Below are 14,824 nucleotides of genomic sequence, written 5' to 3'. Positions count from 1 at the left end.
CAGATTTGCTTAATGAAAATTTTCTTTCTATAGACTGCAGAGCACACTTGTGCAAAAATCTAAATATTAAAAAAAAATGAGTCACAGCATTTTCTTTTAAATGGGGCAATCTTCCCGGAGCGGCGGGAATGAAACCCTCACATTCCTTAGAAGCAGACGAACAGCGGTGACCGGGGTCGGCTAGACCTTCAGCTGGGGCTTGGTTTCCGGTGTGTAGAATTCTAGAGTTTGGAATTTGTCCCGGACAAAACAGTAAACATAATGCAGCCGCCCACACCCAGCGTGACCTCTGGGGCACCCAGGGAGCAGCCACGTGGGGCCTCAGAAGCAAATGCTGATTTCGGTGCTGCAACGGCCCCACTTTTGCTGAGTTGTCCTCAGGGAACACGGGCTCGGGCCCCGTCCACGCGCCGCAAGAAGTCGTTCAGAACCAAGACCCGAGCTTCTAAGAAGACTCGTTCTCACCCTCTCCGTCAGCACCACACAATCCCGCCCCTCGCGGCTCCGTCCTCGCTACCCGAGGGAGAAGTGTGCTCAGCCTGACACCTGCAGCCTGTCCCAGTCAGTCAGGACCAGAAGCTTTTCCAAAACGCAAAGCCCTCTGAAGCTGGGGTTCTCCTGACCGGCAGAGCTGGGCTTGGCTGTTTTTACCGCAAGTCCCACGTGGGCAACCTCCGCCTGGCGGTGAGCAGCGCAGGTGTGAGACACTTCCCTCCCTCGTCCTACCTGAAACCTAAAGCCATGGGAACACGTGTCTGCCTGCAGCTTCGGGCAGCAGGGGCACTGGTGGTAGGGGCAGCTGACTCCCACCGAGAGCCACCAGCACCGTTCACTTCTCCCCCACCGGACGGGGACAGACACGGAGGTGACCAGGCGGGCCTGCGAGCGTAGCTCCTAAGGGAGAGGTCAGGAACCGCTCGCCTGTCCGGCTCCCACGGCCAGTGTCTCCACCACCCCTTCCCCGCCCCCACCCCACTTAGGACGCAGTCTGAAAACTGCCTGCTGGGAGTGACAGGTAGCTGCATTTTTCTTTTTACATCAACACACACACCCTCTACCTCGCAGCACCTGACCGACGTGGCAGCCCACGTGGCATGGAGACGGGGACAGAAGAGATGGGACAACGTACATTAACCTTCAGAAGCCAACGTGTGGCCTTCTGGGCTGAGAGCGTCACTCAGCGCTGGGGAGGGGACAAGTACTACGCGTTTCCGGAAAGGACACTGGTGGCTGCAAACCAGAGTTTAGGAAAATCATGCTTGATGAAAAATACTAAAATCTTAATATATACGAGTATTTCTTCTATTTTTCAATCCTCATCAACCAGTTTTAATGATGAGAGTGACGGATTCTTCCCAGAAACACCAGAGCCAGGTCGTCATTGGAGGGAGGCCACTGCCCCTCCGCGTCACCGCCCGTTTCCGCCCGCCCCCTCCAGACCGTCCCTCAGCCTTTCCCACCCACACTCTCTCACACGGCTTTTCTCCACATCATGCATTGATTTTATGTCCTGAGTTGTCATACAGTGAATTGGCTTTTGGGGGGGACAGTCCTACGACTTCAGTGTGTGCAGATGTGTAACCACATCCACCACCAGGACACAGAACACGCCATCGCCCCCAGATTCCCTCTCGGTGGCTCTTTATAGCGATGCGCTCTCCACCCACCCGGTAAGCCCCGGCATCCACTCCTGTGCCCTCCGACCCTGCAGGCCTGTCTCTTCCAGGATGCCCCACGGAGGGAACCGGACCATGTGCCATCTTCAGAGCTGGAAGCCGTCTCTCCACACCTGGGGATCAGAGGCCCCCCTCTCCTGCTGGCACACACCAGCATTTACGCCCCTTCCCCAAGGACACTTCAGTTGTTTCCAGTTTGGGGTGATGTTGAATGCGGCGACGACAGACATTCCTGCATGGGTTTCTGTGTGAACGGTTTCTTTCCTCTGGACAAACCCCCAGGAGAGGGCTTACCGGGTCATGCGTTCAGGTGTATTTACAGGTACAAGGAACTGCCCCCTTCCAGAGCGGCCGCCCCGTCTGCGACTGCAGTGTGAGCTTCCTGTGCCGCCGGTCTCAGGTCCCCAGCCCTTGTGCTGTCACCTTTTTCCTCCAGTTAACCCGCCAGGTAGGTGTGCAGTGGTACCTCCAGGCTTAACTTGTGTGTCCTGATGTTGGGAATGACTCAGGCACCTTTTCATGTGCCGACTGGCCATCTTTACGTCCTCTTTGGTCAAGTGTCTCTTCGCAGCTTTTGTCTAGTTTTTAAATTGCGTTGTTTTTCTTAACTTTTGAGTTCTGAGAAAGCTCCAAGTATTCCAGACACAAGTCCTTGGTCAGCTATGTGATTCGCAGGCGTTTCCTCCAAGTCTCAGCTTCACTTGTCCCTCTCTTAGTGGGGTCTTTCAGAGAGCAAGTATTTTAAATTTTGATGACGCCCAATTTACCAACATTTTCCTTTGGTGGATGGTGCTGAGGGTGTCAAGTTGCTGTGCACATTTTAAACCTGAGAAAGTGGCAGGATGGAAGCTTGTTGTCCTGACACTAAAGTCTGGGGACGAGGGGGGCCTGTGTGTGGGGAGGGGTCCAGAGAGACATCTAGAGACCTGGCCCCCGACCGGCCCCGCTTCTGCAGGTGGAAATCCCACCTACAAAGCTGGGCTACACTGAACGCCAGGTCCCTCTTTGGTAAAATCTGGGGCTTATCTAAGTGACTGTAAGTATACATATGTTTTTAATTATGTGAGTTCCAAAGCTCTTTTTACTCTGAGAACTCAGGGCACACACGTAACGCTGTCTGTCTAGGCCCACGTGACTCAACAACAGGACACAGCGGGGGCGGGGGGTGGGGGCCCTGTGCTGAGTGACCGGGAGGGTCCAGGACAGCACACAGCCGGCCATCCTGGATGGACAGGGACAGGGAGGTGCGGCTGGCAGCGAGCTTTGTGCTGCCCGCCTTGCCTGATGGGAGAGGAGGAACACAGCTCAGCCCACTCGCAGGGGCTCTGGAGATTTTCACAGGGAACAAACTAAAACAGCATCAAAGAAATTTCAAACCAGGAATGGTCTGAACAGGTGAGAAGCAACGCAACCGTGATAAAATGTAGCCGTGAAATCTTAAGGTCGTGGTTTCCTTGAGAAATTATGTAGATGGCCCTATACGTACGGTGATGGAGTGCACCCTAACTTAGAAATGGAAGGACAGAAGACCCAGAGATGGAGCCCAGCAGAGACCGGAGAAGGGGGTTGATGGGAATCTTGTCGAGGAAGCAACCAAACAGGCTGGCCGACCACACAGACCTAGTCCTTTCTTATTTTAAAAAACTCTTTTCCAAGTGACATTTCTTGATAATGACGCTGTGTTCAGCATCTGTAAGGGTTTTCGAAGCACGCTTAGAGCTGTCTGTCAGCAGACCGCACCCCGCTCACGATGGCAGAGAACTAGAGTGTGTGCGCGCCTGGAGCAGCTTTGTGAGGAGACGCAGGCAGGCAACTGCTTACCGGTGTTGTGTGTCACCACACGCCGAGGGAACATGGATGGACGCGTGTCCAACAGACATGAACCCGCGCCCTCACTGACCACTGCGCGTGGGACGGAGATGACCTGCACGTGGAGGACAGGTCTCTGCTCTGGCTCAGCGCTGGGAGGCGTTACATGTGAAAAGGCTTCAGCGTTTTATTCTTTTTCTTTTAACCTGGCCCGGCACTGAGCTTTGTCCCAGGCTGAGCATCAATGCAACCATCCAAACTCAAAAGAGCAGACCCACATGGAGGGAGGCATCCTGCTGGCAGAAGCCCTTCTGAGAACCAAACGGGAAAAGCGAGACGCATCTCCCCGCCCCCTTCCACCCAGGAAGCCACGCCCTCACCACCGTACTCACTTTTCTATCAGGTCCAGTGTGACTCCAGGCACCAGGCTAACGCATTTCTGCATGCAAAACCTGCGGAGAAAGAAAAGAAAGTGAATCAAACGCACGAATAGATGTTTAACAGGAAAATGCAACAGTCCTGCAGAAAAAGTAAAGATGGGGGGGGGCCGGGGGGAGAGAGCAGCAGGGTGAAAAACTAAACCCAGGTTTCCTTCATCCCGGCAGCTCTGGGTTTAGGCAGGAACTCTCACCGCCAGCCCGACAGGAAGCAGAGCCCCTGGGGAGGGGCCGGGCGCCACACAAAGGAAGCTGCCCCCTCAATAATGGGCAGACCGGACTTTCTCTTTTTTGCTTCCTAAGAAGTACGCTGGGGAGAGTGACAGGAGAGCGGGTGAATAGCCTCCAGGCGGACAAAGGACATTTATGGGAGAAGACAAAGAAAAGTGAATTCTATTATATCATGTTCATTATCATAACATCAGACGCACAGGCGGAGCTAGGGAGGGGCTGGCGGGCAGGAAGCCATCTTTTGTTTTTCCTGCCAGGGGACAGAATCGATGGTGCAGGGTAAAAAGGCAACTTAGTATTTTTAGTGGAGAAAATGTTTAATTCCTCTGCTTTAGAAATTAACAACAAATAGCCCCCCAAAAAACAGCAAAAGTCGCCCAGGAAATACACTGACACCTGCCTTTCTGTGCATCACTGGCTGGACATGAGAAGTAAAGGAAAATCAGAGAAGGCCAGTGGGCCCAGCGAGGGGACGAGTCCAACAGCCAGGCCACATCCAGGGAGACGTGGCGTGACAGGTGTATGGTGGGCAGGTAAGAAGGGTGCGCGAGAGACAGAGGGACGGACAGACCCGGAGGCCGAAAGACAGCAGACAGACCGTGAAGTGTGTGCTGGGCAACTGGTGCCTGACACGCAGCCTGCAGGGTGGGGCGCGAAGTGGGCGCCCTTGGGGAGAAAGCCTGGCTCGTCCAGCGTCCCCTCACTCGCAGGGCACAAGGAACAAAGGAAGGGCCAGCTGTGCCCGCCGCAGCAGGCTGCTGCACGCTCTGTCCAGAGCGCATCCGGTTCATGCGGCTTTCTGATGGCTCTGCGAGCGCTCCCACACGTCTGTGACCCGGGACCAGCACACGTGCAGCCCTGAGAGCCGTTTCATGTAAAGCAGGGCCTCTCAGTGCAGAAAGACAACAAGAGGAAATGCATTTTCCAGTCTAATTCTGCGTCCCATGCAAACCAAGCTACTGTGTCACCTGTCTTTTTATCTATAACACCCTTATTGATTGGGACTTCTGGATTCGAGTAATGACAGAATAATCTGTATCAGATGAATCCTTTTGCCAATAATAATAAGCTCTGGACAAAATACAGAAACAGCCATGTGAAAGCACCTGGGAGTGAACGGATCAGGCAGAAACGGAAGGGGCACAACCCTTAAAGGAGCAACTGTGGGTGAGGTCGCCTTCCGCCAGCTTCCCTCGCGCACTCCGCAGTTCACACAGCGCGAGCCCAGGGCGCAGAGCTCAAGGCCAACGGTTTCGGGCCGGCCGAGTGGCGCGATGGTTAAGAGCTGGCTTGGNAAAAAAAGAACAGAGCTCAATGCTCTTCAGAGGAAGGTAACAGAACCCAGAGTTTTTTACTGACTCACCCATAGTGATATCAAAAATCATGAGAAAAAACAGTTAATACAATCAGATTCATCACAGACCAGATTTTGGAATTTGCAAAGCATTAAACATAAAAATAACTAAATCATTGACTGGAAAATAAACACTATTATAAATCCACTGCAAATGCAAAGTTCCATTAAATAGGAAATTAGAAAAAGGGACATTGAGCAGCCCTAGGATGCTCCTGGTACGGTTCTACATGTGACGGCAGCGTGAATAAACCAGTCACTGTGATCAGATGTGACATCAGCCGATGGCACAGTTCCCTTTGCACAGAAACGCTAACACGGGTTTTGTTTTTCACGCTAAGTTTTCCTTTTCCGAACACGAGAGTGTTATGGGCAACGAAGGTCAAGTAGTAGCACAACCAGAGGCGACGAACATGGCTCGGACCCCCTGAGCTGGATGTTCATCATATGAAAACACGCTCCGCCCCTCGCACTTACGTAGTGCTTACTGCTTGGCACTGGTCAGCAGCGCAGAGGCTCGGGCCATTCCGACTCCTCTTAGTCCCGCACGACATCTCCGAACAGTGGGCGGGTCCCGAGCTGCAGGCAGTCACTCAGCGCCTGACACTGCTCAACGGCCCGCTGACCCTCAGGCCAGCGTTTCTCAGCCAGGTACTATGGACGCTTAGGGCCATGGGGGCAGATCCCAGGCTCGACCTACAAGATGGCAGCAGTGCCCCCACCCCAACTGCAACCACCAAAAATGGCTTCTGATGCTGCCAACCGTCCTGCAGCCCTAGGCCGTGCACCAGCACCTCTCGGGTCTTGTGGGACAGTCTCTCTGCTCCCACTCTTGCCTGCCGTCCCTGCCTCTCTCCCCAGCGACCAGAATGAGCCTTTTTAAGAGGAAATTGTTGGAGTCAGTCACTTCATCTGCTTCAAGCTCTCCAGAGGATTCCTGACACTCAGGATGAAATGCAGAGCCCGTGGCGAGGCCTTCCGAGGCCCTGCAGGACCTGACGCCATGTCACTCTCCTCCCGCTCACCCAGTGGCCGGCCCAAACATTTATTCTTTTAGTGGGACTTTAAAGTCATGGTGCCAATATTATGTTAAATTTATGGTTTAATTTAGGGGGAACTTCTATCCTTAATTTACTGGATCTCACCAGGTAATAATGTGTTCGGTCCCCCCTCCACTCATTCAAACTTCCTTTCACATCGACCAGTCAAGTTTTATGGCATTTTCTCCATATATGTCCAATTCATCCTTAGCTACTTTATGCTTTTGTCATCATTTGTTACTGTTGCTTTTGTGAGTCAGATTTTCTTTCCTTCCCAATATTTCCTTGCTGGCTATTTTTAATATGTGAAATGGTAACAATTTTTAAAATATTGCTAAGTATACCATATATGAAGAGTATATGCGATGCAGATGAGAGTTTAAGGAGTAATACAGTAAACAGAACCACCCAGATTAAGTAACAGTATGTGACCAAGTCGAGGCCCCTGCCCATCCCCCATGGCGTCTGCTCCCACCCACCCTCCAGAGGGGCCACCCTGACTTTCGTGGTCTTGGTCTGCGTGGACGTAATCATTCCGCAATCAGTCACTTTGCTGAGCACTCATGTGATTTGCTGATAGCTTTCCAAAGGATTTCATTGTTTTTATTTTTGGCAGAGTTCAAATTCCTATCATACATAAATAATGCTAATTTGCCTTCTCTTTAGAATGTGCACCTTCTGTTTCCTCATGCAATTATTACACTGACTACATTTCCAGAATGGTTTGCTGAATGAACTGAAGTTGGCAAACATCCCTCTCTTAATTCTAATTACATTAATGAGCCGCAAGTCTGAAGCAGGAGAGGGTGCTGGCTGCTGGTTTACAAGAAAATTCCTCTTATGCAAACATATTTTTATTATAAGTTTTATTAACTTCATTTTTAATTTTATCAAATCACTTTCCTCTGGTCACCTATTAAGATGATGAATAGTATTAATAGGCAGCAAACAGGAAGTCATCAAAGCAGCCGTGGATGACTCTCGGCCAGTGTGCTGCTCGCTTTTGATGCTGCAGGCTTCCAGTCGCGATGTCTCACTGTGACCTGATCTGTCGGGGCCGTGCGCGTGCGTACGGGTGTGTGTGTGTGTGTGTGTGTGTGTGTCCACATCCATTTGTCAGGTTTGGTACCCTGAGTCACGGTAACTTTCTGGAAAGAATAAGCAAGCTTACACTCATTGAAATATGGCAGATTACATACTGTTTTGTTACTATTTGTTCTATTCTTCATTTCAAAGAATAATTATCTGTATGTTGAATCTTTATTTTTCATGCTTCTCATTACTTTTTTAAAATTTTTTTAAGGTTTTTTTGGGGAGTTGGGGATGGGAACAGCGTAGGGGAATTGGGGGAGGGGAACAGACAAGTTGCTGTCCTTTTGTTCTTCAGTCTAGTTGTGGAGGACGTCGCTTCACTGGCCCATGTTGGTGTGATCATTGCGCTCTTCCCGGGTGAGGCAGCTTGGTCACCGGCCATGGGACGGCCGCTCACGGCAGCTGCCGGTCACTCACGCTGGCTGCTGGCTACTCACGATAGCTTACGGCAGCCCACTGCAGCAGAGGCTGCAGCCTATGCCGTTATCACCGGCGACTCATGGCAGCTGAGCTCCAGGTCGAGCTGTTGTTCGCCATCTTAGCTGTAGAGGGCAGTGTCACTGGCCCTCATGTGGGATCCGAACCGGGGCCCTGCTGCGCAGAGCTGGCGTCCCAAGCCAGCTCTTAACCAACGCGCCACTCGGCCGGCCCCACTCACTATTTTTTATTGCCTTTCATTTCCTATTACACCTCCTCTACTTCCCACAGATTTCAAGTCACTTAAATTTTGGAACTAAATTTGATTTCTTAAACTTTTTCCTTCTCTTTGCTAGTTCTCTGTTCATCTTGATGTCTTATTTTGTCATCTCATTTTTTTTCCACAGGGACTATTTTTCTATAATTTCCTGGAGGATACGAAGCATTCTCTATCTCCGTTCTGGAGTGACAGGAGTGCCTGCTGCTGTTCATAAGGGCCCTTCAGTCACTTCTGACTTTCTGCTGAGCAGGTGACTCAGGGTGGCGCCCCTGAAAGCACCTGGCCTGCGCGGCTGGAGCCTGAGCTCTTGAGCAACACGTCGGAGGACTTCCAGAGTGGTGAGCACACCAGCGTGCTCTCTGGGGGCGGCCGCCCTGCGTCCTCCAACATGCAGGAAGATGTGGCTTCCGGGACGTCCTGTTCTCAGCATGTACTGGGCAGTCCCAGCACGCGGCCTGCATCGAGGCCAAGGCTGGGAGGGCAGGAGACCCGCGGGCTCGTCCCCACCACAGGCTGTTATTCGGCTCTGATTTTGGCCCCCAATATGCCTGCTCACTGTCTGGAGTACTAGCTGCGGCCGTGCTCGGGGGTCGTGCTCAGGGGTCGTGCTCGGTGGGAGCGCCGAGCCGTGGCCACATCCCTCTCACGGGCTGCCACAGGGCGTCTCCGGAGCTTGTGCCGACCGAGCGGCCAGCGAGGCTTCACACAGGCGGCTACTTCAGCCCAGTCCTTCTGATCTGAAGCACACGGCCGCGATGTCGGGCTCTAAATGTTCCTTTTTAAAAAGGAGTTTGGGGAGCTAGCTCAAAGTGGCAATAAATACACTAGTAAAAGTAGAACAAGCAAATTCCTTGGCATTTCATTTAATCCAGCCGGTTAAAAAAAAAAAAAAGAAAAAAAACCAACCCACATGACACCGGTGTGCCAATCATCGGGTATCTGTAACTAAATGGAAAAGTACGCCACTTGTTATTAGAAAAAAGTAGAAGACACTTTGCTAATTTATACACTTTAAATAGCTGCCGCTTTTAAATGTACAGAACAGCTTACTCCCCTGAGGAGCTTCTAGGCCAGGAATCAGGACGAGACACAGAGGACGCTTAGGAGCCTCGGGAACCGCCGGCTCAAGGAAACGGGCCATTCGTTAGCTGGGGGGCACGGGGCAGCTCCTCCCTGAGCCCCCACGCACACTGCGGCGAGCTGTCCCTGCAGCCTCCGTGCAGGCGGGCACATCCCGGGTCCCCGGGCACCTGCGGCCCATGGAGCCTGGCAGGCGGCGGGAAAGAACTTCCAGGGGACGACGCTTATCTCACACGGTTCTGTCATCTGAGTTCAGGAGAGACCAAGAGTCAAGACTGCTGTCAGAAGGAAAACGTCTTTTTAAAAAAGAAATACGTATTAAAGTACAGGGAGGCAAACATCATGATGTCTGTAATTTACTAAAAAGAGCCGAGGAAACAAAAGAGCACGGAAAACAACACCTGTGAGCTGTGGGCGGTGAGCACACGGAGGGTCACTCCATTGTTCTCTCAACTGTTCTGTAGAATGTCTGGAAACTGTCTTATAACAAAAAGGAGATGGGGGGGGGATAGGGGCAGAGGGAGAGGCGTGAGCCAACACACACATTCCCTTGTTGATGAGTCAATGTCAGGAAAAGATCTAATTCTTCAAACTTTAGCAGTTGTCTCTATTTTTGCAGAACGCCCAGACTTAAAGGGAGGCCCCAGCCTATCCCACGGGCTCATCCTGGGATCACATACAGTTGTTTCTGACAGAGAAGCCACCGAGCTGATTTCAAAAGCAGAAAACCAACACTCTTTCCTAAAAAGGCAAATCTCTTCCCAGGACACCAACCAGAGCAAAGAGACACAAAACAAGCTGCTTCTCCAGACCCGGCGCAGTTCCTGGGATGGTCCGCAGGTAAGTCGGCTCTGGAACAGCTTCCGGTTCTCCAGGCTCCTGGGCCTGATTCAAAGCCTACCTTTCTACCTATCAGCTGAAAACAACGAAGATGTTTACGCCCCCACCTGACACAGACGGAGGGGGACGGACAGAAGCCCGCCAGGAGGAAGGGGCTGAGTCGGGAGGACACACAAGCCCCAGCCCTCGCCCAGGACCACCGTGAGCCCTGGCTGCACAGTTCGGGCGAGTGGTGGCTTCCTGTGCCATGAAAACCTGCGGGTGGTGCTGAGAAGTGGCAGGGGGCGGTGGCCCAGGCTGTGATTTTCGGGGAGCCAAGTACCCCAGAAAAAAAGGGAACATGGTGCCAATGGTGGAAATGGAGGGTTTTCCAGTAAATGCCCGTTTATTCCCACACAGTTGGGCCTTCACCAGACCTCGCCTAGGATGCAGAACAGCCTGCAGTAGATCCAAAAGTTAAATTTACGTAAAAATTAAGTGATTCTTTTAAAGAACCAAACAGTTAAGTTACAACCATCTGCACCATGTTTATTCTTATTATACCTTTCTTGCCGTCTGATGTGCTCTTTCTGTATTAATAAGAAGCTATGCCCTTGACCCCCAATCTCTCCTTTACATCCACAAGTTCGCTCTCACGACGATGCACCCTGTGTCCACAAGGCTGCAGGAAACACAGGCCAACAAGGGGCCATCCCCTGCCTGGAGGTAAGGACGGACAGCAGCACCAACCGCCACCACTTACCATCCACGTGACAGCGTCAGAAGAGCTGACCCTACTTAAAAATGCAAGCCGGCGATATGCTGAGAGCAGCAGAGCTTGGGACCTCACGGCCCACGTGCACAGTCATTTTGGCCTCAGTCAGTCGTGACTACAGAGAACTGCGACTGATATCACTGCAGAACCCTGGAATCGCTGCTCGGCTGGTGGCCCCACCACGCCCCAACTCTGCTCCAATGTACAAGTGAGAGCAGAAATCAGCTGCTAGGGACTTTAAACAGGATTGAGACCAACAGAAGTCACACAGCATCACGGCGGCTCCTGCGATCAGGACACACACGGCCCTCGCATCTCAGGCTGGACTGGGGCAACGGGCATGAATCGCTCCTCCCTATACTCACACTCCCTATGAGGACAAGGACACTCCTTGGGGCCGAGAGTCCGGTTAGAAATGGCCTCGGCTGGGCTGTCCCGGCCACAGCTCGGCTCCGCCCCATTTCCCCGCAGGCCGGGTGTGCTCCAGGACGCAGAGCAGAGCAGGCCGACCTCGGCTGCTGCCCCGCTCCCACACGGGCCAGCGCCGGCAACTCCGGCTTCAAAACACCCACGAGGAGGCGCCTCTTCTGAGCTGGTCCCACATAATGTAAACCTGGAACGTTCTTCCTATGAAGATGTTTGAGTCCTCCGACTCCGTTCCTTTGCAGCAGCACCAGTTTTAAGTCTGAAATCACTTCCGGGCAGAAGCGTACAACTGGAAGCACGGGAAGGGGCCGGAGCTGCACGCTGAGCCAAGTTCTTGTGACCGGAACCCTCCTCCTGGCTCAGGCCACCCAGCAGGGTGTCCTAGGGTGTGAGGGAGGTTAAGGTTGGGACAGCATCACGTACTGAGTATCTCCTGTGGACGGTCTACACACTTGCTATTATTATTCCGATTTTATAGTGGAGAACACTGGGGTTCAGAGGGTTCCCCAAATACCCAGCCAGGAAGTGGCTGAGCGTGACCCCGTCTGCCACGGCACCCCACGGTGCTAAGGCAACAGGACCCAAACTCGGACCAACCTACGCTTGCTTGTCTTCCTCTCAACATTCAGAGAACACGCTGAGTGGCTGTCAGCGTCGGTCAGAGCAGGGAGACACACCTGTGGAGCGCGTCCCGGGTTGGACCTGCGAGGCCCCCAGAGCGGGGGTTGGGGGACAGAGCAAGCCATCTGGCCGCCAGCGCCCGCGGAGGGAGTGACACGGAGGGAGTGAGTGGACACTCCTTCCTGATGGGGGATGAAGGCTGCGCAGAAGCAAACAAGGGAAGGTGTGGGCCGGGAGTGGCAGCCGTCCTCGCTGAGAGCTTGCGGAACACGCAGCCCTGGCCGTGCTTCTGAGCCGGCCGCTCCCGGTTGGGACCTGGGCCGCAAACCGCTGCCTAGCAGTTGTCTTCTTAGGATTTAGGTCCTCGTGGCAGTCACATTAGACAGTTAACGTTACACCGACTCCATGCACCCCTCTCCTCCCTCTATGCTTTTCTGCACTCACGCCTCCAATCGCATGTAAGGGAAATAAACCACCTGAACGTTAGCAGCACGCAGGGAGGCTGCCAGGGAGGTGGACGGAGGGGCAGACACCACAGGCTCTTCACACCATGAGGAGCCGAGATGGGAGCAGGCTGACTGGACCGTCACATGGCAGCCTGAGGACCGTGTGGGGCCTCCGGCCACAGCAGAGCCGACCAGCACCGAGCGCACGTCTTCTATGGCCGACGAGACTGCACAGCGTCCGGGAGGTGAAGGAAGTGGGTCCAGGCACACATGCGCTTCCGTGAGCACACAACGCATGGGAAACACCAGAATGAATGTCCCCAAGGCGTGGGGGCGAGGACTGCGGAATTCCTGGCCCTCTGGGAGCAAACACGGGCATTCATGACGGTTTCCAATCCCCTTGCAAACCCAGATGGGGTTCCTGGACACGCCCGATACACAACGTGTCCTCGTCCGCCCAAATCACCCGTGCGCGAGGGTGCAGTGTCACGCCTGCCGACCTCCCCGGCTCGGGCTCCTGGTCTGCGGCTGGGTATGTGGTCAGTGGCCTCGGGGCATTACCCTCCATTGATGGTCTCTCCAAACCTGCGCTGTAGCTTACAGGACCTGATGAGCCCGCTGTTAGGGAGCGGGCGGCCTCTGAGCCCATGGAACTGCCAATGTCCTTGTTCCTGTGGGAAGACCCTGCCGGCATCAGAAACATAACCCCTGCTTTTATTAGCCGTGTGTACACAAGCGCTGAGAAGAATGAGTCAATATGGATGCTGCCCGTCAGAAGAGCCCCTCGCCGACCCCAAGCCTCTTCACCGCTGCCAGGAAGTCGTGAGCATGACTGCTCAGACCAGGACACACAGCTCCCATGTACTAGGCACCTTCAGAGACACCAGACAGCTCGAAGGTGGCGTGCTGTCCTGTGACTTATCGTCAGGTATGTGTGTGGATAATTTTGGTATTTTTATGGGAAGACCTCTATGCCCAGGTTATGGCAACACGCACATGCACACAAGAGTTCCACCCATCACGCCTCGTCCTGCAGGCATGGTCCTCCTCTGGTGCCCAGGGCAGGGCACGATGGCAGGCTCGTTCCTGTGCTCAGGCACGGGGACATGGTCCTGGTCACGCGAGGCCAGCCCAGGGCCAGCGTCCGGGAGGCTCCTGGGACACTGGCAGTGCCCGTCCTCCTGCCTCCTGGCTGCATGTGTCAGGCCTGAGTTCACGGCTCTGTCCTTCCCTCAAATCCTAATCTTCTTTTAACCGCTTGAGGAACGTGGAGAATGTGATGAAGGAAAAAAAACCACAATAACATTACAATGGAAGAAAGGAAAACATGAAGAAGATGGTTTCTTTGCACTTTCTCTAACTGTTACTTTAGAACAAGGTGCGTGAGTCATGACCCCCAAGAAGTCCCATGACCCTCCTGCTCTGAAGGCCTGGGTCTCTGGTTCGCTTGGGAAGAATACAGAATTAGGGGAAGAAGTTCCCGTAAGCTAAAGAAGGGTGATTTTTTTGTCTGACGCCAATTTTCACCTGTCATTAAAAACAGGGCCCTCGTAGCTGTTCCCAGTACAAACAGTATAGAAGTGTCTGGCCCTGACACCCTGTCACGAGAAAGAGTGTGATTCTCTGTGGTTTTAAAGTGATGTTGGCAATTTGATTAATCCAGAATAGAAAAAACACTTTTCAGAGTTGTTATATAATCATCTTTTAAAATTGCAGACATGTATGGAGGAGATACGAATGGGCTCAGGTTTTATCTTCTCCCAATGGGATGAAACTCAGAATCACACGCTTTAAGATTCCACAGGAAAGGGCTCCAGCCCCAGTCCGTCCAGTCGCGCCCCACACAGAACGCACTGAGCAGAGAGCCCTGCAGCCTCCGGAGTTCACCTTCTCACACAATTCAAAAGCAAGTCCTGTCATCCCTGTAGGAGCCAAGCTCAAAATCAAGTCCAAGGCACGCTTCTTTAAGACGTCATCGCACCACTGACAAAAATTAACTCAAATGGATCAAAGACCTACGTGTAACAGCTAAAACTACCAAACTCTTAGAAGGAGATACAGGCAAGTAAACCTCCATGCCTGTGGGTTAGTCAATGGTTTCTTAAATACGTCATCAAAAAGAGAAGCAACATGAGGAGAACGAGATAAAATGGGCTTCATCAAGAGAAAAAACTTTCTCACATCAAAGGACACCATCAAGAAAGTGAAAAGACAACTCACAGAATGGGAGAAAACTGTTTGCAAATATGATCTGCAATCATGTATCTGATAAGGGTCTTGTAACTAGCCAGAAAAAAAGGGAACATGGTGCCAATGGTGGA

General features: G+C 52.7%; 1 protein-coding gene across 1 annotated transcript in view; it reads right to left on the bottom strand.

Annotated features, from left to right (window-relative positions):
* Positions 1 to 3,720: 3,720 nt before the first annotated feature.
* Positions 3,721 to 14,824, bottom strand: part of LOC109383608 (regulatory-associated protein of mTOR-like) — a 43,556-nt gene continuing 32,452 nt past the window's right edge. The window contains exon 3 of the mRNA XM_019644199.1: positions 3,721 to 3,937. Within this exon, the coding sequence (XP_019499744.1) occupies positions 3,874 to 3,937 (64 nt within the window). The 3' untranslated portion in view covers positions 3,721 to 3,873. The remainder of the gene's footprint in view (positions 3,938 to 14,824) is intronic.

This window comes from Hipposideros armiger, unplaced genomic scaffold (genome assembly GCF_001890085.2).
Source record: "Hipposideros armiger isolate ML-2016 unplaced genomic scaffold, ASM189008v1 scaffold_87, whole genome shotgun sequence".
Lineage (NCBI taxonomy): Eukaryota > Metazoa > Chordata > Mammalia > Chiroptera > Hipposideridae > Hipposideros > Hipposideros armiger.
The sequence above is the reverse complement of the archived record's forward strand: the minus strand, read 5'-3'. Positions and strand labels throughout refer to the sequence as shown.